At 40.3% G+C, this 26,932-nt stretch overlaps 1 protein-coding gene across 1 annotated transcript; it reads left to right on the forward strand.

Moving 5' to 3' along the window:
* On the forward strand, positions 1 to 23,655 carry LOC111220151 (SH3 and cysteine-rich domain-containing protein 2-like). The gene is made up of 11 exons (XM_022743139.1): positions 1 to 391; positions 11,869 to 12,244; positions 13,650 to 13,744; positions 18,805 to 18,889; positions 19,172 to 19,284; positions 19,399 to 19,462; positions 20,463 to 20,518; positions 20,686 to 20,774; positions 21,438 to 21,489; positions 23,008 to 23,145; positions 23,464 to 23,655. Exons 1-11 carry the CDS (start codon positions 302 to 304, stop codon positions 23,560 to 23,562), a joined length of 1,257 nt encoding a protein of 418 aa, XP_022598860.1. The 5' UTR covers positions 1 to 301; the 3' UTR covers positions 23,563 to 23,655.
* The last annotated feature ends 3,277 nt before the right edge of the window (positions 23,656 to 26,932 follow it).

Raw genomic sequence — 26,932 nt, forward strand, 5'->3', positions numbered from 1 at the left:
GATATTTACCTCCGCGAAATACACGTTTAATTAGCCTGTTCTGTGTCAATTTAGAGTCTGAAACCCAAAAACAATAAGCACCATTTCGACGGAATATCTTATTACACTTAGAAACGAATCCCCAGATGGATGCCTCCGACGAAAGATGACTTGACAGTCGAAACTAGCTCTATTCCGTTGGATTAGAGACTGTAGCGATGTATAAACATCTGTGAGCTTAGTTTCCTCATTCCTCTGTTGAAGTGGACTCATCAATTTGCTCAAGTTTTGCAGCTGAAGGAGCATTTTTTCTTAATCCAAGATGACGGAAATCAGTGAGAAGGAGAATGAACCACAAAACAGGGACCTTCACCGACCCCAGGCGACCGTGCCCAGCCAACCTGAATCAAAGGTAACAACACACCTGTGCAAATAGAGGAGTTTCTCATGGTAAAGCATAGAAAAAAGAGGCTGAATGAAGCATTTGTGGAGAATTTTGACCAAGTTTAATCCTTATTTATGTCTCTGACTCGTTTTACCCGCTGCTCTGTGTGTAAATGAAAGTATTTCTTAATGGGAATGTCGACTTGCCCACACAACTAAGTTGTTTTCTCTCTTACGGGGCTAATTCTGTAGTGTATGCATGTCTTGCATAACAAGTCTAAGCCGCTTTACTTCTTGTAACTACGCTGACCTTAGAGTTAGAGGGCAAAGATTACATGAAGGTGCATGTGTGTTCTCTGTGGCATGTGTAGAGAATAAACAATATATTTGAGAAGCCAATTCAAGAGAGGGTTGTGGAGTTTTCATGAACTACAATGATGAATTTAACATCACTAACTACTATTATCCCTTACTGACTTTCTCCTTGAATCAGTCACCTAGTCTATAGAGAAAGATCTTCAGACAGAGGCACACAATGGAGATAGTGTGAAAGAGGCTGCAGTATAATTTACTTTTTATGCATAGGCTACTGCACAGTACATGTCACAGCATCCTATAGCAAAGGAGTTATGAGCCTGGTGGCCTTGCATATCCTCTCTGAGAAAACCACTGGGACCATTACAGAGCACAGGATGCCAAACATGGTAGAGGCATGACCGGATTAACCTGCTGTGGGACCCCAGGGCAAAAAATTAGCAGCTGGTTCCCTCTAATCTCCCCCCATGCTCTGTTAAATACAGTTTGTTTGTTTGTTTTTTACAGTTTTTTCTGATTGAATACTACTTAGTATCAGAGTTGTTGCAGGAGTAATTTGATCAACCATATTATTTTTGGAAATATGCAACATATAATCATCATCCCAGATCACAAGACGTACACTACACATCTACTGTCCCATGATGATTAAAGAAAGCATTTATGTTTTCTGCTCCAGCCACTTGGATAGTCTGCAAAAGGAATTTAAATTGTTGAATCTGAGATCTCAGATCACAGAATACAGGACTATTGTAAATCCTATGGTAAATGACGGACTTTATTTGTCTCAGATTCTAGCTAACTTAATTTTCGCCTTAGTTTGGTGTTGTTACCCATTTTTAGTGTAGTTTCATCCATTGTCGGATTTTGCATTGTTTTGTTTGCAACTGTTTCTGCGGCTATCTTGGCCAGGTCCCCTTCGGGTTTCCAACCTCAGTGGGACTTGACTTGTTAGGCTAAATAAAATGTATAGAAAATAGACACAAAATGAAAATAATAATGGTTTTAAAACTACATTTTGACTTTCTTCAGTGTGGCACCTCAAGATTAGAAAGTAAAGCAGGACCCACATTACGGCCTTTATCATGTAAGTTGATATTGTGCTTTAGTGGTGCATATTCACAGACAAATTTTCAATGAACTTAGCGCAAAACATTGTATTCTTGAAGCTCCCTGTAGTTCTTGTGTCCCAGGGCGGTTGCCTGCTTTGCTGGCAATCCAGAGGTAATAACCTCAGTTCAATTATGAACTATTTAAAAAAAAAAAAAAAAAAAATAGATGGGCTTTTTGTTGCTGACTGATCTTTCTTGATTAAAAAAAATCGAGCTGAACTTCAAACTAAGGCTGCTCTTTCTAAATTCTCATTTACTGACTTGACCTAAATCTCCTGCATCACAATTTTTTTTTTTTTTTTTACATTTTCAAATGAGCTTCAAGAACAGCCCTAATTGCAGCAGCAATCACAGCAAGAAATCACATTATGGCAATCCTTTTCCAGTCATCACCACAGGGACCTGGAACAAGCCCGACAGAGCAGGCCTCTTGTTGTTTCTATTTGACAACAGACAACACAATGGATGGTGGGCGTTAGGGGGCTGCGTGAATTTATGAGCCAATCAGCTAGCAGATGTTTGCTGTGTCTAGCTAGGGGCTGGGTCATAATTCACACAAATGGCTGTCCAGACAATACAGAACTGGGAGGAAACAGTCCTCCGAGCTGCGTCACCCATGTTGCTCTGTGTTTGCCAAGCCCCTGCTGGCAGCTATGACCGATTCACATCCCACAGAAGAAGAAAAAAGAGGAAAAGGGGAGGGAAAGATCAAATGTGTGTTACAACTGGGGTCTCTTTTATAGTAGTTTGCTTGGGGGTGTCTCTAGAGCTTCACTGGCTTCTCTCTGTCACTTTCAGTCTTCTCACTGCATATCGCTCTATTTATTTCATAACAATTTCCACTTCTTCTTCCCTCTTCTACCTCCATGTCTTTCTCTTTCTGAGTTCCACTTACTGCCTCTTTCTCATCTCTTCATCAATTCTCCTTCATCGCTCACTTTCCTCTCCCTCCTTGTCTCTCCGCCGTCCCTCGGCTCTCAGAGTATTTATTACAGTGCTAAGTGGGCCCACCAGCTTTCTAGAGTGCTTCTAATAGAGACTGTGACAGAGAATGGATAGTTATTCCACCTCCTCCACCTACAGGCAAGGTGATAGCTCCAAAAATATTATCATTCCTCTCTAATCACTTGGAGCACATGCCGTTCAGGTGTCTTGCATTTAGTGAGGTGCAGAAAATCTGATGATGACGAGGAATGTTTGTGTGTAAAGTGGAAGTGTGGAAAGACAAAGTAATGGTTAGAAGAATAGTTATACATTTTGAGAAATGTGCTTATTCACTTTCTTGTCGAAAGTCTGGATTAGGAGATTGACACCACTCTCATATCTGTATGCTTAACATGAAGCTGCAGCCAGTTAGCTTAGCTTATTTGTAAATTTGGTGTGCAGTAAAGAGTTATCAATCTTACAGATACACCTTTAACAGCACAGACAACACCAGGTGCACAAGGTAAATAAAAATAAATAAATAAATTATATGAGGGATGGATGCTGGACTATGCAGTTTTGGACTATGAACCTTTGTCCAGAAGGAAGAAGCTGAACTTCACTGTTCAAAGGGTGGGGGGAGTCATTTAAAATTGAGCCAGCTATCTGCTGTAAATGCCTGGTGTATAGGGACGCTAGATTTAAACTGTGACTCACCAGTCACCTTACCGGACGATTTAACAATTTGATTCAGAGAGTTCCTGCTCTTTAAAGATAGGTTTCCAAACCAGACAGCAGAGAAAAAGATAAAATCAACTCAACAAAAGCACAGTACAATAAGGTCATCATGCTCTTGTCAATGTGGAAATGGAACAATTTCCCCAGACACAACAATCACTGTTCCCCCTTCTTGCACAAAGCTTCATAATTTGTCTCAAAGTTTTGTGTCAAGAATTGTCGCAAGGTATTTGTAACATTGAACACATTCCACTGTCATCTTTAATGTGACTTCATATATGTTGGCAAGTCTTCCAAAATTATGTACTATCAACTATAAATGATCATATCTTTTGTCTTAGATATGTTTAGTTGAAGATAGGACTCCTCACACCACTTGACAAAGTCATCTCGGGCCTTGGCTGATCTCATTGTCCTGGAGCCGGCTAACAATAACAGAGTCATCTGCATACTTTAGGATGGTCCTGTTTTCATACCTATTCTGACACATTTATTTGTAGAGGATAAATAAATGCGGTGTAAGCTCACATCCTTGTGGGGAACTCCATTTACCCTCACTCAGGAGATAGTAGGTGGCTTTTGATCCTTGGACAGAGCAAGGCTAGCTGTCTCTCCCTCTTTTCAGTCTTTATGCTAAGCTAGGCTAAGCAGCTGCTGGCTATAAATTTCATATTTACCTTCTACACATAAGAGTGATTTCTCAGCAAAAAGTGATTAAGCATATTTCCCGAAATGTCAAATAGTCCCTTTAAGCTACACGATGCCAGAATCTGCCGCTACATAAAGTTTAATATTCACAAAAGACAGTGAGTTTAAATGCTGATAATGCAAGGTGGTGCTGTGGCCCGGTCCGCAGGGTCTTCACACGGCCCATCACGTTCTCGGCCAACACAAAGACATTTTTATGAGGTGAAATGATGGTAACGGTTTCTCTCCGACTTTGCCCTTCACACTAACTTCCCAGAGCTCTCTTTTCTCACTAACCTTCCTATCAGCATCCTTTCTCCCCTTCTTATCTAATTAATTTCTTGCTCCACACTTAGAGTATGTATTCCCTATCTCTTTTCCATTAAATGAAAACCAAAACCTTTTTCCACCTGCACTTCCCCCTCTCCTCATCTTTCTGTCTTCATGCCCCCCCCCCGGCGCAGCGCTGAATGACTGGCTGAGTGTTTGAAAGGGTAAAGATGATTTAAGAATAGGATGAGAATTGTGCAAGACCAGGGTTGCCAGATCAGTCCGTTTAACCAAACAACAGTACGCATTCTTTATTAATTAAGACTCAATTTCACACTTTATCTAGAGTTTTACTGACCTTTTGAAAATTATGCAAACATGAAAAGGGTCAAATTCCAATTTGTTATTTTTACAGTTCACTAAACAAATCGTTTTACTCAAATGTTTAGCTGTAAAACCGGAAAATGATGCTGTTATATTCAATTAATTTTGACAGTTTTGACATTTCATTTCCACTTGGCTAACTTCTCGATTCCTGTGTCAGTAAGTAACTAAACTTTTTTAATACAACTGCTGATATGTACCAGCATGTGTGTGTACCATTGATGTGATTATACTGTGTGTAGATGACATTTCTGAACAAAGTGTGTTCAGCCTCCTTGTGCTTGTTTCTTCCATATCACTGTTAGCAGGGTGGATACATCAGTCACTCAACTGACTTCTGACAGACCATGATATGTTTGTATCTCACCTGCCAGAATGATTGACTTGTACTGCTGACCTTTGAAACAAACTTTAGTCTGACTCTGAGAACAGATGAATGATTAGAGGGAGACAGAGGCAAAATGAGAACGATGGGGAGAGATGGAAATTTACAGTGACAAATGAAGTGAAAATACACAAAGAACAGGACATGAACGCTGCATCATCCGTGAAAGAACGCAAACTAATAAACCAACTTAATGTTCTATACAGCGTCACTGTCCTGCTCATGTGTCCAGTGTTGGCCCAGCAGTGTATGATTAATAGTGAAGTCATTGAATTACTGTCCTTGATTGAGATCTAAAATGCTGCTGATCCAGCAGAGTCCCTTGTGCAGTGTCAGGGTAAGAGTGGAGTAAGTATGTACTTTGTTTAGTCCTCCTTTTACTACTGACCTTTGGTTGCTGCTTTAGTGACAGTGATGTTATTTTCTCTCTAAAAGGCAAAGTTGTTGATTTAGTGCAGTTGAGGAAATAAAGTCATATAATGGATAGTTCTGATCTTCAGTCTGAATGACAGATTCACCTTGAAAAAACCTGAACAACTTTGACTACATTAACAACTAATGTTCATTCATAAAGACCTTCTGTTGCCTAGCAACTATGATGTAACTTTATTGTCAACTCTTCAAGAGGGTACTGCTAGCAAGTCACTGGCATTGAAATAACATTTCATTATTAATATTTTTTCTTAAATGACTTTCTCTCCAAGTGTAAGACTGTTTTATCAACTGAATAATTCAACCTGCGTAGAAAATGTTCTCCTTTTACATTTCTCCCTCATTTATGTGAGAGAGAGATTCCTGAACAAACCCAAGGATCGAAGTTATACTTTGAATACAGATATAATGATCTTGCCCTGCACCTCGCACCTCTCGATGTTTCTCTGTATTCTTGTACTTTAATTGATTCCCAAGGACTTTGAGTTTGGTGTGGGACTGTTAAACAAAAACCTACAGTGAATTAAACAAGTTAACTGACTGACAATAGTGACTCATTTAGATGTACCACAGAAAACAGGAAAATATACAAGTCACTTGTCTCACTGTATAACAGTCGGTATAGGGCTGCGCTTCAAATTAAAAACGGGACAAAGAATCACTATTTTATGTCTCTGTGTTTGTTGAATGTAAGACAGTACAGCTTTAGTGGGTGTAAATGATCATTCATTAATCAAATGTAAACAACTTGTGAGTCCCCCAATGAGTGTTGTTCTGTCACCATTGTGTGAACATCAAAGAGCCGTTGTGACAGTCACCTAATGCTAACTGCAAAAGCTCCTTGTGCAGTTAAGCCCTTTAAAGGGCTGGATTTGGAAATGCAAGCTCCTTTTGCTGCACACTCAGGCAGACAGCCTGTGAGCTGGTGGAGTCTTTGCTACCAAGAGGCTCATGCATCACTAAGAAACAGCCCTTCAAACAATAGTCTGATATTTGGTAGCCACACACAGAGCTGTGAAAGTGACAAGACAGAAGCATTGGAGAACATTTTACCTTGATTCACGCCTTGTCTTTCACCTAATGTATTGATATGCAGTGTAAAGAGGTTAGAGGAACACCTCAGGTTCTCTTCCTCATCTGCAAAGTCTTATTTTAGCTTCTCCGCCAATCTGAGTTTGTAAATTTCTTAATCTATTGTTGATAGAGTGTATGATATGCTTAGTCATGACATTGATTTGGTAAATAATAGGCTACAGGAGAAGTCAAGTATGTCTGTAAAAGAGCACACGAACCTCTGAAGTAACTTAAATCTATTACACATCAAAGTGTCATTACATCTGAATGTAATTATTAATACTATTTTTCAATAGCCATACTAAAAATTCACTTCACACACACAGTGCTTTTTGGGTAGTTTGAGAAGACTGTAAATGTCTCAGCTACTTAAAATCCCCCCAAATCCCTCTAGTAGGTCTACATAGAAATGGAGAGAGAAAATGTTATATTTACTGTACAGAAAAACTGTAGTTAAACTGTCGTTTTCACTCTGTTCAAGTGAGTTGTCAATTTGCTTCAAGCCCTATCGCCAGCAGTGCAGCTTGTGCAGTGAGGCCTTACTACTTTCTGTTGGCACAAAAGGTCGTTTCAGTGGGTGAACTTTTACCCAACAATGTCCCGCTGGAGCCGCGCCTAATGGGGTCACCTTTAATTCAAGGCTCAGGTCACTGCGAGAAGAATACCAAACTTAATCAGGTTCCAGTGTGTTCAGTAATACTTTGAATATCGTCAGAAGCTAGAGATGTCCTGAGAAAAACTCTGCAGTGGGCATGTCGTGTGCAATAGCAGGCAGACACTGGGGAGTGTGGGGAGTCGCTCAACTGTGTCCCAACTGCAGATAAAGCTTTTACAGAGAGGCAAGAGACCATCCTGGTCCATCCTTGACCAGATGTAGGAATAATAGGTAAACACTGAAAGATTATATATGCCACCTTTCCCACAGAAACTGATGTTCATTTATTATTTCATGAGTGAATTCTAACTAAATAAATCATCTTTGACACCATTTTTAGGGGAGGTTCCAGAGAAGAAACAAATTGTGTTCTCTTTTAGAAAGTTAAATTGCCTTTACTGAGTATGAACAAGGCTAAACTGAACTTGACTATTAAACTTAAAGATGTGTTGAAATCTATAACTGTTACTGGAGAGATTTGATTTTCTTTCATGATGCTGTTCCTCAACAGACGCTGCACCGCATCTCCTCCATGTTGTAAAAAAAAAAAAAAGACAGTGTAGAAAAACAAGGGGAGTTGCCTTTGCATCGTAGTGGCAGCAGGATGACTTTTCGCCTTTCACAGGCATCTTGTGTGAACACGCACCCACCCCACTTCTTAATCATTAATTTATCCAGGCACTCCTCACAACAGCCTATTTATAGAAGCCTTCACCAAACATCTCTCCGCTCTGTGCTCGTTTTCAAACAGCTGAAGAACAAGGCCGAGACGTCGGCGCTGTCTCTCCACTGTACCGCTCGTACCGTGTCTGTCAGAGCGGTGATCAAGAATGGCCCCGGTGCATTATTGGGCTTTCAAAGACAAGGGTGTTGATAGTGGCGGTGTGGTATTTTCAGTCAGTTAACTCATCTTTTATTATATTTTTCTTTCCATTTCTTCTTTCTGTTTTACCTATCTTCTTCCTTTAACTGCCCCCATACTTTCCTTGTCTTTTATTCTTTGCTTCATCGTCTTCCTCGAACCACAGTCTGTTCTAGTGCACTACACTACTTGCACTGTGATGAGCTAATTGCTGTCAGTAGTTCAGCGTGTGATGGGTCTCCAGTTCTATGATCCATAAATAGACTTTTCTAAACCTTTCGGAGAGACACAAGAGAACGGAGAAATATAGAGATTTGCATTCATTAGAGCTTTGCTTTTGACTTATGTTCTGCTTTCAGGGAAGGACGTTATGGGATATAAGAGAAAAGCTATACTAACACACATTATAACACAAAGCCATGCATATATAATAAGAGTAATCACAAAGGCTAGGAGATAATTAAAATAGTGGTTGTGCAGCTCCAAAATTTCAGAGGCTTGGGCAGCTTTAATTATATTTTTTGTTATATTTGTAATTGTACTTTGCACTTACATTGAATTAAATATGAATGACTGGATAAATTTAGTTCTTCTCTCAAGAAACTTGCCTAAATGTGTTAAAGACCACAGGTTTTTATGATCACATCCCCTTAACAGGCTTTATAGGCTCTGTAGGCTTCACCACAGTGGAATCAGAAGGCCCTCTGGTAGTTATTATAGAGGATACTATATTACTATATGGCTTGGATGTAATAAATTCAAATTACAGTGCACAGTTACAGAGCTTGTTAGAGGGCAGAACATTTGTGAAACTGTCAGTCAAATACACTACTGTTAGTGGCATTCGTTATAACACCATGGGATTTCTCACGCCTCCACTCTTCTGGGAAAGCTTTCCACAAGATTTCTGAACCTGGCTGCAGAGATTTCTCTCAATCAGCCCCATGAGCGTCCCTGAGGTCGGGCTCTGGTGTTGGCTGAGAAGGCCTGGATTGTATCCGGCGTTCCAGTTCATTCCAAAGGTGTTGAATGGGGTTGAGGTCAGGGCTCTGTCCATGGAACACCGGTCAAGTTTTTCTTGGAAGTTTTCACTTCCAAGTTGGGTAAACACTTTTGGGTAAAATACGGTGTCATTGTGTGCCATAATGTTTAAATTTCCCTTAACTGGAAGTATAAACGTCATTTTCTAGCAACAAGTTTATGTTATTTGGAATTATGAGGGGCGGGGGGAGTAGTTTCTTTCCTGTAAAATATAAGGCTTAATTCCTTTGAGTTTCTGTTGTAATCTTGAGCAGCTGCTTCGCACACCTGTAAAAAAGACAGAGAAGAAGAGTGTTGTTATGCTGAAGTAGTGCGGTGGAGCAAGTTGTTTGTAAGGCAGTCTCCTGTTCATCCTTCAGATGAACACAGAACAGTATGAAGTACAGATAGCAACGACAGGATGTGAGGGGCCAAACTAAAACCTTTTATTAAAAAAAAAAAAAAAAAAAGGCCCATAAAAAGCGACACAATTTGACGAGCATTCACATTCTTTCTGCCGTATTCTGCATTTTATCTTGGGCTAATGCTGAACTATGAAAGTGTCCAGAACAGTTGCCAAGCTGCAAAAATTATACTGCATCTTTGTACATGTGGAGAACAGTCATAAAACACTTTTGCTGGTCTATTTCTTTGACAGCACTTAAGCATAAACTTTATAGGATCGGTTAAATGGGATCATGTAGATAGAGAAGCTGTTGAATAATAGGCCCACTGATGAACTGTATAAATACACCCACTTACATCTTATTCACGTAACTTTTATTTATTACTTTCATTCTTGCAGACAATATAGATTATGATGGAAATATTGTGCACTGCCTCCTGTCAATATAATGTAGTAGTGCCCAATTATATCTAAATCTACAAATTACAAAATACATTAAGCATTTAACTATTATATTTTAATTTTCACATCTGCCTAAGTTAAATCCCCATTTATGTCTTTGTTCCTTTAATCTTTGTAAAAGCTCAGGGAGGTATATTAGCCTATTGATTATCAGCCATGTGTGGCCTAGATTGTAGCTGAGGAAATTGTTCCTTTTTCCCTTGGAACTGAAGCAAAGCTAGGCCTTCACCATAGGAAGATTAACAAAGCCAGGCAAGTTAAAAAAAAATCTAATAGAGAAGAACATCCATTACTGAATGGGCCACCAGTCGAGCCAAGAAGAGGCCATTAAGGAAAGCATGGACTCAGCTCCCTGTAGAAAACATTTATGAGAAGCACTCACTAATGGGTCAACAGAGAGGACTCTTTTCATCACTCAAACTAATTGGCATCTGTGAATCTGTAGCTTAAAGAAGAAAAAGAGGAAGCTGCTCAATGCTATTGATCAAATTTTGTGCGAGGGAGTGCAGATGGGCGATGTGGTGGCTTTCAAGGCTCAGAGGTGCAATAGACATGATGAGGATGCTACCTTCATCCATATAACACACATAAAACTGACAGAAGGATATACAGTTAGCTTTTCTTGCAGAGGAAACATCAGTTTTTTCCTGCATTGCTACAAACAGAAACATATTAATGCCAGAAAAGTAAAAGAAGGTATGAGGCAGGACTCTGATTATCATAACAATGTCCTTAACCCAGTCACAAACATAGGCAGTTAATGAGCTCTGTGTAAATCGAGGTGGTACTCTACCGTCTGAGGGACCTATTACATCCATGCCCTCATTCTCCAGGCCATTCTTAAGTGTAGGAGCAGTTATTATTTCCATATATTGGGTCCCATTGCTCCTAAGTCTCTGTAATTGTTTGTCATTATCAGTTTCCCTTTATTGGTGCCAAGAGCACTGGATGGCAAGCATGTGGGAAATGGAGGCAGGCACAGTCAAAGATAAACACGACGTTTGCCATGCATCACTGACAGCATCAAATGCGAGGGTGCAGGCCGCTCAATAAAACTAATCAAATGTGAATTTTAAGGGGTATTGACTCCGGTGGATCTAAAGAACAAGGGGTGGGAAGAAGAAGATGGAAGATCAGAAGCCAGCCTGGCAGGGCAAGGGCAGTCAGAGGGTAGAGCAAACAGACTGATTTTTAACAGACTGATTTCTCAAACACTGCACAGCCCCTTGAGTCGGGCACTTTTTTGTCATTTCTAAAGCCACTTCTATAGTGCAGAATGTCATAAATAAAAGAAAGGGTTGGACTGTCTCATGTTGTAATGAATCAAGTCACTTTTGTCACCCCAAAAAAAATTGAAGGCTGATGCTGTTGCTGCATGTGGATGTGGATGTGGAAATAGGCAGCTGCTTGCTAACACGTTTGCAGTATCAAGTTAGAAGGTGATAATTTGTCAATGTTGTGTTCATAGCTTGTTTCTGCTGCACCTCACTGGCCTAAAACAGCACAAAATAACATCCTTAATTAGTATTTAGCACTCAAAAACTTCACCACCTGTGTGTGTGTGTGTCCGTGTTTTGTTTTGTGTGTGTGTGTGTGCGCACACGTCTGTTCATCAGATTTAATTGACAGTGTCAGCAAGCAACCCCAAAATCTTGTGTACATGTAAAGAGTCCATCACTCGGAGTAGAAATCTGACTGAGAAAATGGTTTGTAAGGCCTTTGTGTGTATTGTCATTAAATATGACATTGCCCAATTATTATCTTCCTGTTTTCTTTCAGTTGCAGCGGCTGAAGCGCTCCCTGTCCTTCAAGTCAGTCATGCGCAGCAAGAGTGTGGACAACTTTTTCCAGCGCAGCAATGGCGAAACCCGCCCACCCTCAGGCCTCATCACTACACCGCCACCTCCACCATCTCCTCCCCCCTTCTCTGAGTCCCCCCTGGCCTATGAGCGCTCTCCCTCCCTGTCCCCGACAGTCAGTCCCAACCCTTCATTGTCCTCACACTCACCGTCTATCAGTCCCTCACTGTCCGTCACCTCCAAAACCCAGCCAAAGACTCAGGCCCTGCCGGTGCAGCCGGTCAAGACTCACTGTTTCCAGGAGCATGTCTTCCGTAGGCCTGCCAGCTGCCAGCGATGCAAACACATGATCCAAGGTAGGTTAGTTAATCCAGTTTACGACTGGCCCAGATTCTTTGAAAAATTAATATTTCATTCATGGAAAGGATGCAGATGTTGGCAAGGTGTGTTGAATCACTCACACGATGAAAGTGAATATGTTCCAGGAGGAATTTCTTACAAAATGCGGAACTAAGCCAATCATCAGATACTGTTTAATGTTAGTAGTTTTGTTGGTGAGGCAAACATAGTGAATATCAAAGTGCTTCTCTGGCTTGGATTAACATTTGCTTTAAAGCATCAGTTTAAAACCAGAAAACACAATACAGTATATGCAGACATTTCTGCTCCTGGAACTTCTGCCACTTTACCCAAAACAATGACACAAATTTTATTTGTGGTTCTCAAAGGACTGTGGACATTCTGTTTCTTCAGCACAAAATCATCTCAATGAAAATTCTTGACAGCAAGCTCTGTGGTCCAGTCTTTAACCGCCTACACTGGGAGTTGTATTGCCTTTTCCAACAACTGATATATGGACATTTCTCAGCTGTGCTGTTCGTAAAACAAAATCAATTGGACAGTTCATTTGTCTTACTAGCTCCCATTAAAATGGGATGGCTAGTTGCCTCTCAAAGCTTAATAAAAGAATTTGTTATTCTTTATGTCTTGGCAGGACATGTTCCTTGAATCTAAGAGTTTATTAATCAGTTTTAACCCAAAAACAAACTTGGAAAGACACGTCAACTCACATCTTAGAAATACTTCACATTTTAATGTTTCTCAAGTCCATGCTGTGCTTTTATAATCCTCTTTTGCTTTGGCAAATTGACACCAGAGAAACTGTTCCTGATTTATAATCCATTGTAGAAAGAAGCAAGCATGTGGCTGGGTATAGAGTAATCAGCTGGTTTCAGTCGTCAGATCAGTTCAGGATTGTTATTGTGTACGAGGGACACACTTGTGAACTGTAAAGCTTGAGAAAAAGTTTTCGGCTTCCTGACCAGTCTTTAAGGCACATTGATCCGTCACAATTCATGGCCAAGTCTTAGTGTGCTTTCAGTATTGTGGCTCATATGCTCTAGATGAGACTTTATTCAAACAGTTTCAATTTATACAGACAGACCATTTCTTAATTTGTTTATTGTGTGTGAAATACATATTAGTTGCTTTATTAATTAGTAAAACATTTTGTGATATTTGCTCTAGGAAGGAACATTTAACATACTGTACCTTGTGACATACAGGTCAGTCCACAGAAAACATATTACACACAGACCTTGAAGCATGCAAGTGTCAGAACCGATATTTAGACAGTTTACTTGCAGTGCGGGTTCCACATGTGAAACACACGTGTGGTACATTTACAGAAACATTGACAGCCATCAGTCTTCAGTGGACAAATAGGGCTGCGTGTTAAAGTGAATGTTGGTGTCTTTGCAGGGAACTCAAAGCAGGGGCTGCGCTGTAAAGCCTGCAAGATGGCGGCCCACCTCTGGTGCTCATCAGAGCTCTCCCAGCAGCCCTGTATTGGCAAGGTAAGAACTCTTCGGACTGACTTACAGTATCGTCAGGTTTCACTGCCTGGAACTATCCATCTTTATGAATCTAACAGCTTCACCCTTCTGCCCACATAAAATAAATGGTATCACAGACTTCTGACACCTAGCTTTCTGGAGATGTTCAGTCATGTAGTGTTAACATGGGTGTGAAACTGTCTTGGATTCTCCTCAAAGTTTCACGAAAGTAGCTGGTTTTGCAGCCGTACCAGTGACATACATTTAAGTGATTAATATTGTTTTATTATCATCTTTCTCATCTGTATTTTCTCATTCCATGAAATCTGTCACTGTCTTGGGGAAGGGAACAATGTCACCCTTGAGAAGACAACTGTCATTAGGATAAAATGCTTAATCACCGGTCAGGTTGGCTTTTTTATTAATTAATAATATTAAATTCAGTGCACTTCACTCTGAGATTATCGGTTTACTGTGGTCAAAAATGTGTCTTACAAAGTTTTTTTTTCATATTTTGTGTATTTGTTTTTAAAATGCACTGGAAACACACAAGTTCTGTAGAGCAGAGACTAAGCCAGAATGCATTGTGTCAGCAGAATTAAATAGCAACTGGATGCTGTAATTGTCTCTCTCAGTCAGTTGGCATAGCTTTTAGTCCTGGTAATATGCTTAGCCTCAAAGCCCCCATCTTGTTAAAGGAGGATAAATCCCTTTTCAAACCAGCAGACACACAAAGGTAGGGGTTATAAATGGAATGTGGATTGACCAGAGCTTTGAAAAGTCGACCAAGACACAGAAAATGTGTGAAAGGGTAGCAATGGGATAAAATGATCTTCCAACTATAAATGCCACAAGAGGAACAAAAAGCTGAAGAGGATGACACTGATAAAGTTTCAGTGGCCAGGTCCCAACATTTTTTCACTCAGCCTTTTTGTCCTTCCTGTCACATGTGCTGCTCTTCTCAAATAACACCCTCCTCTCTTCCTCTGTCTTGTCTGGGCGCTACATTTCCTCCCCCGGCCCCCCTTCAACTCTGTTGGAAAATCAATATCTCCCTGTACCAGCTGGTCTGGCTAATTCAGTGTGAAATTCAGTGTGTTTGAGGCGCTCACAATCCCTCGAGGATATGACACGGCAGGCTCTCGCCAAGCCTTCGGCAGTGTCCTTTTCGATCACTGCACACTCATCAAAGCAAGGATTAGGCATTTTACAGAAACCGGATGGAGTTCGAGGCTACTTCTTGTAAATCTACCTAACTTAATGTCTGGGGTTCACTGACACCAGAGTGCGTCATCCAATGTGTTTGGTTTGTGTGCAAATAGTTTACTTGTGAAATTTTACTTAGATTGCATTTTAAGTGCCGCTATTATTCAGGTGCAATTTTGAGATTGTGGAATACTGATCATACAGATTTGAAAATCAAAAAGAAATGTAGAAAAAATGGACTGTAGAGCTGTTTTAAGGCATCAAATGTCCCTATAGTTGCAGAAATACTTGGGCATCATGATGATATTATACATTTAATCCATGTGATTGGTGGGGAAAACTAGCAGAGTCGAAATGCCAGTCACACTCTTGGGATGACTGGAGGCCAGACAGAGCAGCGATGTAGTTGCTGCAGGGAGGAGAGAGGAGAGTGTCAACCAGCAGCAGAGTCCAGTGAAGACCAGGAGGAGCAGTTCATCTCAGTGTGACTAACCATGAATATATCAGTGCACATATGATGTAAGTCATTCACAGTGCTGTACCTCAGTACACTTTTCAGATACCTGTACTTTACTCAAGTATTTTTATGTTATGCTACTTTACACATCTATGTAGGGAGGCAAATATTGAACATTGTCCTCCACTACGTTTATATGAGAGCTATAGTTACTGGTTAGTTTGTAGAGTGTAACATTTTACTTACTGCACAAACTGCAAAAATCTCCTTATTCTGTTGTCTTTCAAGATTCCCACACTTATTTCTAGAAAATTCTTGATACAGGTTGATTTCTATAGGAAACAGGTAACTAAAAACTAATTACTAATTTTCTGATCATCATATAAAGTAGTTCAAATAAGCTCCAGTTTGGCCAACTCCAACACTGAAATGCTGCTTAAAGGTGAATGCATAGATGATTATAAGCCTATAAAATGTCATAGAACAGTTAAACAAAAAGAAAGAGACAGTTCTTCATAATGAGGACTTTTACTTAAGTAACATTTTAATAGATGACTTTTCCATGTAACAGGTATTGGCACAGCGTGGTAAAAGATCTAAGTACTTCCTCCACCTCTGGTCATTCATAACAAACAATAAAAAGACAAATTTGAGCAGGCTCAACTTCCACAAGCCTGTGTTTATGTAAAGTAGAGAAATTAAAAATGAAAGGGGAATATCGATGACGACAGGTCATCTGGCTTGCACTCAGCTCATTTGCTGAGTTCGCTCATATATGACCAATTGTTTTAAAATGTCCTCAGAATCGAGCGGCTTTAAATGACTTTGGAATCATGACAACCTTTTGCTAATCGATGTTAATCAAACTTAAAGATGTATTACAGTTTGATTGAAGAAATAAGTCTGCTGAGCTCCGCACAAAATAATTACTCCTGCAGAAAAGCCACACACACACAAGCAAAGTGTGAAATTTTCTCTTTCCTCCTGTCTTAAAGACCAACACTCACCATTACTAATATGCTGAGATATAAACGTAAGGGTAGCATTTGGCTATTTGGTGTGAAAGGGAAGGTTTCTGATGAGGAGGAAATGATTTATCTACCAGTTCTGAGCACATTAGTTTGTTTCAGTTTGGAGATGAGGCCAATCGTCACTCATTAATTAGCATAATTGGAAGTGAGTGAAGCATCTGCCCAGTTTGTTTACACAGAGCTCTTTTATTTTGTTTGTGTCCTGTGTTTCCTGTGAAGCACTTTGTGACAAATAGATTAAAACAATGATAATGAACAATATTCATATAAAAAGCATCACAAACTTGGCCAGAGCTGTATGTCTCTGCTGAGCTGCAACAATTAATCGATAGGGCCATCGACAGTATCATCATCCATCCTTCCATCTATTTCTTTCATTTGTCCGAGACAAGCATCAGATAAGCAACTATTTTAATGGTTTATTAATTGTTGTCAAATGCTGGATATCATTACAAATGTTGCTAATTTTGAGTTTGTCATAGTTTCATATCGTCATTCAAGTGTAGAGGTTAAGTTTCTGCTCTGTGAGCGAGATGAAGACAAGATTTTGGGCAAATGCTTTTCTGTCAGTCTGACAGCAGCCACCACACTCCCTCAGTACCTCAAAGCAATGTTTCACTTTTGAATGACTTCTGTACTTTTCAGAAAGTCTACACTCACAATATCTGTTATATCATCATGGCAGTCATTTTGATTCATGTCCTTGACATTAATATATTCCTTTACTCTGATTATCAGACACTGCTGATGTCATTGACAGTCTATAGATAAATTATTTATAAATGATTTCTCACTTGTTACATTATGTAGCCTGTGCAGAATATGTATTTTACTTTTTTTTTGCAGGGAAAAAAGCAACAAGTTTTACATGAGGGATGTTGTCAGCAAAATAATACATGACCCCATAAATGCTGTTTTATTTTGATTTTATTTTGATTTATTTTGAAACTAATTCAACCACTGAACGTGTCACAGGATGGCAGGAGGATAATTCAAAGATTGAATTACGTTTGTCTTATGTCATTTTCAACATGTATCACTTCCTGTAAAACAGATGAAAAGAGATAAATAAAGCTGAGATACTATCTTTATAAACTGTTTCTATTTGCAGAACACAAAATAGATTTATCACAGCCCCTCTGTCAAAAACAGGACTTTGTAATGTTATCTCTTAGTCTGATGAGTCATGTACTGTAGCTAAACATATTTCTCCTGCTAAATAAAGAAACACGATCAGATATCAAAGCTTGTACAGTACCAGATCTGCACTCCTCTACAGTGTGACAGAGACACACCTTTGTGGTGCTTCAGTATGCACAACCATGCGGATAAATTAGCTTGAAGGCAGAGAAGAAAAAAAGTTGTCATACTCCATTAGGCATACAGCAGTGTTGGGGGACATTTCTTCAGGTATTCAGTGTTAAAACTAATGGTGAATGTATTATTGCCACCATCAGTGGGCAATAGAGCCAGTGCAATAATGCAGTGATAAATCATATCATGTGATCTAACCTACATGTGTCAAGATGGGAAAAGTGTGTCAAAGGGATTCATTTTGATTCCCTCTAGCACTGAAACAGTTTGCATCAGTATATCAGGTGATTAGAGGTTGAGTCGTCACTGTCTGGTTATGGTTTCTGTGAAATTATGACTTCTTTTCTTTCTCCTACAGTCCATAAACTGAGGGGTTCGGATGAGAAACGACCACAACACAGCTTGATGTAAAAATGAGCAAAATGTTCTTAGAAGTAACCCACAAGAGAGGCGGTGCAGCAGCCCTGCTGCCTCCTACAAACTACTTTCATATGCAGCTTTTCTGCATTAGTGATTTCCTTTCAGTGCCAGAAAGAAGTGTGAAATTCAGTCATGTAAAAGTAAAAAGTAAAGGGTATGGAGGTCAAGATGGAGAATGGGCATTAGTGTTTTCCTTTGACAGTTGTCTTAGTTTCACACCCTGTTCCATATTAATAAACAGCATTGCCTTTTTCATTATTTAACCATGACCTCAGTGTTCCCCTTACTGTAAAAAAGTGGATTTACAAGCCTAAACTTCCCTTTACTGAAAGCATACATTTACATACATGCACAGATATTGTAGGAATAACCAAAGATGTTTGGAGGATGTGTACCAAGAGATGACAATAAGCAAAATATCTGCATCAGAATGATTTGTTGGACATTTCAGTTGAGCTGAAATACTGAAAGAACACCCAGCCTGCTACTCAGCTTTCATCACACATATTGTAGGCTCACCTCTCCCAGATAAAACCACAGGTATTGTCTTACATCTACCCATTTGTCTTTTTTTTCTGCCTCAAGTCAAATTTCTCCTTCCCCTGTCCTCCCATTTCTGTCCCTTGACTCCCCGCCTCACTGCCGCCGTTCAGTCAGGAGCTTTCAAGAGAAACTTCAGCTCTCCTCTGCTAACCATTGATCCGTTGGGTGTGGTCAGAGAGGCTCCTGCTGCTCAGGGTGAGTGATGGAAACGCTGGCTGATTCAACACAGCACCAAACAACAGAAATCTCAGGATGACTAATGACCACGTCTGTGGCCTTCAGTCCTTGATGCTTGACAGGTCACTGTGTATGTGTGCAGGGGCGTGTGTGTGTGTGTGGTGTCGTGTGTGTGTGTGTGTGTGTGTGTGTGTGTGTGTGTGTGTGTGTGTGTGTGTGTGTGTGTGTGTGTGTGTGAGTATAGTATCAGCTATAAAATTGCACATATGTTGCTCTGTTCCACATTGTCTGGCTGTGTAGAAGCAGATAATGGCATTGTCGACCCTGTGTATGAGGCACTGCGCTATGGGACGTCGCTGGCTCAGATGAGCCGCTCCAGCTTTGGCAGTATCTCAGAGTCGCCCTGTCATGAGGTATGAAAACACACATACACATAAAATACAGGGACAACACCAGTCATTCATTTCAATTCATGCTGACATCAGTTATACGTAGAATGTTTTTGGTTTTGCTTTTCTTTTTTCTAGCTAGAAAAACCTCAAGACAAACTAGAAAATCAGCCTATAGCTGAAGAGGAGCACATCCCAGGAAGTAAGTCAAATCATTTTCCTTTGACTGTCTAACTGATAAATGGTCGTGATGTAAGATGATTGTTGACATGCCATTAGATACTCTTCTCACTGTTGGACATCTTTCATTTGTGATGGTCAGTTAGATTATATTTTTGCTTACCCACCTGTGTCATCTAATTCCTGTTTCTGTAGTAATGTCTTACATTTTCCCAGACTTTTGTCAACCTAAAAAATATCAACACTACTTTTATCTATGTGGAAAGATTGCATTCTGGTCTAGCAAGGCAGCAATTCGGAGACATCTCTGCCTTTCCTGCAGTTCATTTCTCCTCATATGAGGCTTTCCTCCTGTATCCAGTCTTTGTGCTAAGCTAAGCTAACAACCAGCTGGTCACAGCTTCACATTTACCCTACAGACATCAGAATGGTGTCAATCTTCTAAACTAAATAAAAGCAAATAAGTATTCCTTTAAATGTCATTGTCATCCAACATTTTGAAAGAGAAACAGAAATTTAGACCAACAATGCAACGATCTCAGAGACGGATGATTCATCGTCAATGTATTGTTCATATTATTTGTTTCCTTTAAAGTCCTTTGCAACATGTTTCTGACAAAGGAGCAATGCAAACCATATGTCCAAGAGTTAAAGAAGCGTATTACCATAAGACACAGTACACTGTAGAGGTGGTGTGCTTTTGTGTGAGTCTACCCAGTACTTTTCCCTCTCTGTCTATAGTCCCAGGAGAGCAGATCATCTCTGTTTGTAGTGCTGCCACTTTACAGTTAATGACCTTGACTTCGGCCTTCCTTCTGTTTGCAGCACAGTGACAAGGCCTCTCTCTCTCTCTCTCTCTCTCTCTCTCTCTCTCTCTCTCTCTCTCTCTCTCTCCTTTCTCTTGCACCCCCTCTCTTCCCCCCGTTTCCGTTGTCTTGCACGTGACCTTTCTTTCTCTCTCACATATTGTGTTTCCCTCTCTCTCTCCCTTTCTCTTTGTGGTTATACGTCTGTCTCTCCAGTGCTCACCCCTCCTGAAAGCGAGAAGGCTGATTCAGAAGACAGGGTCAGCCTGAAGGTGTGTAGTCAGCATTCCTATCATCTTTCAGCCTTATTTTTCTTGGTGAAACTGCACTCTGTCAACCCCCTTCAAACTCTCCATCCCTTTCACTCAGTTTCAGACACACGAGGAACATATCGATAACAATCTTTAAATTTCACTCTTTGTATTTGTGTTTTTGTCAGACTCCCAAACGAGTAGAGGTCCACTCCATCCACACCTATGTGGCTCTTTACAAGTTCCTGCCTCAGGAGAAGAACGACTTGGAGCTACAGTCAGTCCAGTTTCTTTGTATACTGTATTTCAGTGTATGAGAGTAATCAGTTGAGATAGGAGGAAATGTTCACCTGGCCAAATTTTTACTGACACTCACACACCATCTGCCTCCTCAGCGGGATGATTGTAGGGGGTTGAAGGGTTCGGGGTGGGAGGAGGAACGGTGCTGGGAGGCCGGGAAGGACAAACAGCTGCGAGTGTGTGACAGAAGAGAAAGAGTCTGTATGTTAGTAGGTGCAGGAAACCGCTCAGTGTGGTATGACACCCACCACTAGTTTGGAGGATGCTGTGCTAGAAGACAGCACACGAGGCGTCTCTTCACATGGACAGAGCAGTCCGGTTTCCTCAAAGAATAACTAATTTCACGGTGACATTTACAATAGTATATGTGAAACAACATGGGACAAGAACTCTTAAGAGTGACATACAGTACAGTGATGAGTGCTTCCTGATTAAAGCCTAGTCTTCTAACTTATATGAGATCTCTGTTTTCTAGAGGAGAAATGGTGATAAATATCTTGTTCATGTGTTGTCACTTCTCACTTCCGCAAACAAGACTCAAATCAGAATTATAGCTTGATATGAAAGCAGTAGAAATGCTATTTAAAGGGTGCTCACTGTAGCATTAATTGCTTTGTTTGTCTGTCTGTTTTTCCTCCAGGCCTGGTGACAGAGTTCAAGTCACAGATGACTCCAACGAGGACTGGTGGAAGGTGGGGAAAAATCTTTTCTGTTCAGATGCACTAATTTGTGTCCGTACATTTTCTCTCCACCCATCTTTCGTTGTTTCTTTGTACTAAGCCAGTGTGTAGGTGAGTAAAATACTCTCACCATGACTCTCAGGATTACCTTTGAATAGATACACACAGTCCCACACATATAACCTTTACTTCCACAGTCAGAGCCTCAGTTGAAGTCGTTCCATTCAGCTTATCATAGACACTAAGACAGAAGAGTCGGTGGATGTGCTTGAAGGACATCGGTTGTGGATGTTAGCAGAGCTAGTTAGAGGAAAAGAAGAGGAAGACAGATTGCAGTCTGTGTTTAATGAGGCAGCTGAAGATCTTAACCTTCACCTGCCACAGGACAGACAGGTCTTTACATAAACGAAGCACCAGGGAAAAGTAGAGGGATATACACTTCAGTAAATGGCAGGAGACATATTTCTGCTGGTAATTTTGCTTTTCTAAAGAGTCTCAGTATGAATTTAAGAGAAAGAACTTTTAAGTGATTTGAATAAAATGTGCAGATACTAAACACTTTGTTAGATTTAATGTTTTTGCTGCTGGAGCCATAGTTCAAACCAAAAAAAAAACAAAAGCCACCTCGTTGTTCTTCCCCATCTCTAAGGCCATTTTAGTGTTAGACAGTTCATACTTAAATGCTTATGGTGAAGGGACAAAATATACTTTATTTGATGATCTAGTACAATATTGAATTCAAATATATGTAAATTTATGTAAAATGACACAAACAATACAACTGTTAATGTACTGAGATTAACTGTAATTTTAAACCTTGCAAACCCCAATTAGAAAAGTCACATTTAAACGCCACAGAAATCTGCTATTTCACTGCAAACATGTCTTTGCTTAATGTGGAGGGGCCAATATCTTGATATAAGCAAAACATGTGACTCTGAAACTCATGGGCTTTGTACGCTTGCTTGCCAGAGTCTCTGAAGAGAATAGAGGGGGATTAGGGATCTGCAAATACAGATGCTTTTTGTTCTTGTACTGATGTTGCTAATTAGGGAACAAAACCATTTTCCTGCTAATTGTACTGGTTCATTCCAATTTCATTTTGTAACTGTGATAGAAATGTGATGCATATTTAGGCAACTGGTCAAGTAAACAAAAATGAAAATGCAAAGTATCTCATTGTGTATGCGCAGGCAAGGACTGTCAAGGACTGTGGTGGAAGCTGCCTGTGTTGGTTTTGCTGTTTGTGTTGAAACATGAGCAGCAGATGATTGAAGTGTAGTGGTTTCTTTTTGTCAAGAGGGCAGCAAATTGTGGCGTGGGATTGTGTAGAGGATGAGTTTTACTCAGACTGTGGGAGATCATCATTAAAGGTTTTTGTACTGTGGTTCAAACAAAGCAATTAGGAACATTTTTTTACAATTTTAGTCGCCTCAGTACAGAACAGAAAATATCTATTTATACTTCATCTGTCAAAGACTGACCGTGTGTGTGTTTGTGTGTGTGTCCATATTTGGGTGTGTTAACCAGGGTAAAAGCAAAGACAAGGTAGGATTTTTCCCAGCCAACTTTGTGCAGCGGGTCCGCCCTGGTGAGCGGGTGTGGAAGGTCACCACTGGTTTCCACGGTAACCGAGACAAAGGCCAGATGACTGTAAAAGAGGCCCAGGTGAACACGCATTAAAATTCACACTATTTCTCTCTCTCTCTCTCTCTCTCTCTCTCTCTCTCTCTCTCTCTCTCTCTCTCTCTCTCTCTCTCTCTCTGAATTCATTTTAAAATGTATGCAAATTCATGCAGAAAACTGCTGAGATTACAGAGGACAACATGTTATGGCTTCCAATGCAGCTCACTTTTAGCCTCAGTCCACAAACTGTATCACATCACTGAATGTCACTTGCACCTCCTCCTGCTAAATATTCTTCACTCCCCCTCCCCCCACCCCACCCCACCCTTCCCTCCCCCACTGTTGACACCCCCTCTGCAGATCTGTGTGGGGAAGAACGAGGAGATTGACGGTTTCCTCCGGCTGACTAGCGGGAAGAAGAGAGGCTTGGTCCCTGTGAAGTGTCTGCTAGAAATATGATGGCGGCGCACTTCCCCTTGACCCTCAGTTTGATAGAGAAGTTCACTATGACGGAGGAATACTCAGGAGTGTTTACCCAACACCTCACTGACCGCCAACCACCCACCCCAACCCCTCCAAAATCTGGCAGTGAAGTAGCAGCTTGAGTGGACGATGATCCACAACTTTGCTTTTTACTGCAGAGGATTTTAAAGGTTAAGACTTAAAGGAGGGGGCGGCTTCTTTAGAGTTCTTTAGAGCTACTTTTCTTGTAGCACAACTTTACTTTGTGTTGTTTTATACACATTCACAACAGAAATGTAGCATCATATAGCAGAGGATGAGCGCGCAGGAAGTCTGGCTACCTCACTAGCCATCTCCATTAGCCGTCCATCTGCGAAAAAGGGGAGAGGACTACTTTATTATGATGTCAATGCGTGTCCAAGCCTAAAGGACTTTGTGAGCAAACTGTCTTCATTTCATTGTTCGTGTAGAGACATAAGAGATTGTGAAAGATTATAGCTGTTTATCGTAGTTGCTTGTGCCAACATGTTTTGGTCGGTTGTTTCAAACCCTTTCACAGATTTGCTTTAGTAGATTCAGCTGAGGATATAAACTATGACTATCCAGTTTTGGATGTGCAGGCTGCAGCTCACGATGTGCCCACATCTGCTGGTGTGATATGGATTCATGATGTGCATATGGTTCACTCATGCTCTGACTAGAAAATGATTCAGGTATTACATTATGTAAAAACCCAAAAGTCTTCTCTGCTACAATTTGGTCAAATGAAAGTCATAACACACACACACACACACACACACACACACACACACACACACACACACACACACACACACACTGGGGTTTCTGTTTATCAGACTTCTCTCCAGTGATTAGATTACAGTACATTTTTGCTCTTCACAGCTCTGATGTGACAAATGCTTTCCGTGCACCTCGGGGAGCCTCTTTCTCAGTATGCCCTTCAATCACACCCTTTCTGCACACACTAACACACACAGATTTTATAGCTCACTCCGCTCCATGTAACTCTAAAATCAATCACTAGAATCTGCTTCCTGTCATTGTACTCTCAGCGTTGTTTATCCGTATGTAATGTCCAGTAATACTCGCTGTCATATCTGGTTGTGTGCTACAACGTGAGGACGGTGTGCTGTCTCGACTGTCTGATCTACATGCTTTTTCTTCCAGGGAAGAGCAGAGCAAAGAAATACTGCAATTCAGGATGATGAATTCAAAACCAAACTCAGTGTTTTTCTGTCAAAAAAGTGAGAAAGGCTGTCAAACAAAGCTGTCAAAGACGTGTTGAATTTTTGATGAATGGCTACTTTTTCTCCCAGCACATGTGGTTACTTTTAAGTAACACTTAGGGACTGTTAATTGTTGCTGTAATTAAAGGTGATGAAAGGCAAAATCACCTCACACCATCTGATTTATTGCTGTCAGTATAAACCATAAAGCAGTGACAAACTGCCTTTGTTGCAGCAATAACTGTAAATAAAAATATGACAGTATTTGTAAATAGCCTTATGAAGATACTATATATATTGGCTCTGAATAGCACTCTGAGCAAGAGGTTTGCAGCTATCCAGGAGCCAACTAAGGGCATTAACTTCACAGTTATAAATTACAGGAGATTATTGTTTATGGTCCCACTTACCAATGTATGCACCTCTATGCTCAATTAACATCAAGCCCTGTCAGCACAAATCTTTTCAAATACTATGCACAACAGTTCTAGTCACTCACTTTATTTTGTACTCTGCTTATTTCCAGCGGCGCCTCACACGGATTAGTGTAAACTTTTGCAGTGTGGCTAAAGATTTGAATTTGAACTCCAACTTCCAGGAGTCTTGCAGCTTTTACAACGTGTCCATCTCGGATCAGTCTGCACCATGCTTATCCTAAACATTACCGTCACTGACTAGAACCAAGATTGGCTCAGGATCAGTATTACCCAGGTGAATTCCCTTTCTCACTTTAATGCACACGACCAGGCTAGTTCTCTGCATGGCCAACTGCCCTGTGAGCCTCACATCTCTCAATAAAGTCAGATGAACTCTCAAGCTGTGTGCTCTTTGTAATTCAGAAATAATTCATACTTTGTTCCTCGGTTGTGTGCCTTGGTTTTTTTTTTCTCTGTCAAGAAGGCTGAGAAGGATGAAATGAAGATTTGGTTTGCAAAGAGCTTATGGCATTATCAGTAAAGGCAGTACATTGCAGCTTTAAATCTGTGCTACTGTTATAAGTCTGCACTCATGATTATTTCCTCAATTTTGCTAAAGACAAAAAATAATGTTTCTCCTTCTCAGTCCAATGTTTAGTTCTGAAGACCATGACAATTAGGAAAAGAGCATTTCATTTGTCAAATCTTGCTGCAATGTTCAAATGTCAAAAGGCAATTGAAACCTTAAACTGTTTTTTACCTCATAAATGCTGGAACTTCTGTAAAAACATCACATTTTTACTTAAGTTAAGGTACAAAAGTATTAGCAACAAAACAAACTTGTTTGACAATTATTAAGGAATTGACATGTCCAGTAAGTAGAAATTTGTTGTAGCTGGAGCTAATTTGAACTTACTTACTTATAACAGTGTATCATTAGTAAAATATACAGAGTACTTGAGTAAATGTACTTGGTTACCTCCCACCACTGTATGGGACACACATGGACTGGTGTGGAAGACTGAAGGCTCACGGTAGACTAGTAACGAGTTGCTTCTTCTTCTGTGTCCTTCACCACTTCCAGGGTTTTTTTTTTTTTTTACCCCATAATCAGACAGTGGCCGTGGCTAAAGATTCATTAGTAATGTTGTCAACCACACTTCTTCATGAGTTGACGTGTTTTATCAGTGTGTTGAAGACATGAACCTGGACAGTGACCTCACAGTGATGGCAGCTTTTTTCCTCTACCGTTTAATAAAGGATATTCCCTGTTACAGAGCAACTACAACAGCCAAACAATGTTGACTATTGTAGTTTAGCACATTAGCATGCTAACATTTGATATTTACCTCAAACCACAAAGCTGATGCTGATGGGAACCTTGAATTGACCCAAAGTGTCGGACCAATGGACACTGAGATCGGCAGACTGTAGAACTGTAGAGCTGCTAGCATGGCTATAAACACTATGACTGAAACATGAAATGCCCCTTTTTCATCCACTAACTTTTGCCTCGCTAATTACTGAAAAGCATTAATTTTAAGGCCAAAAGTCGGCACTTGAGCCTCGTATTCAGTGTCTAATTTCACACCTAAATTCATAAGCTGGAGAATCCAAACAGGAAATGTCTCCCTTCATGGCCACGAGATTCAAGTACACTGAGATCTTTTATTTGAGTTGACAGTGCAGAGCCTGAAAAGACTG

The sequence above is a fragment of the Seriola dumerili genome, unplaced genomic scaffold, assembly GCF_002260705.1.
Source record: "Seriola dumerili isolate Sdu_G_001 unplaced genomic scaffold, Sdu_1.0 BDQW01000068.1, whole genome shotgun sequence".
NCBI classification, from domain to species: Eukaryota; Metazoa; Chordata; class Actinopteri; order Carangiformes; family Carangidae; genus Seriola; species Seriola dumerili.

Coding starts and splice junctions, on each gene's coding strand:
- LOC111220151 (XM_022743139.1), top strand. CDS start 302: ATGACGGAAATCAGTGAGAAGGAGAATGAACCACAAAACAGGGACCTT. Junction 12,245..13,649: donor ATGCAAACACATGATCCAAG/GTAGGTTAGTTA, acceptor GTGTCTTTGCAG/GGAACTCAAAGCAGGGGCTG. Junction 20,519..20,685: donor AAGACAGGGTCAGCCTGAAG/GTGTGTAGTCAG, acceptor TGTTTTTGTCAG/ACTCCCAAACGAGTAGAGGT.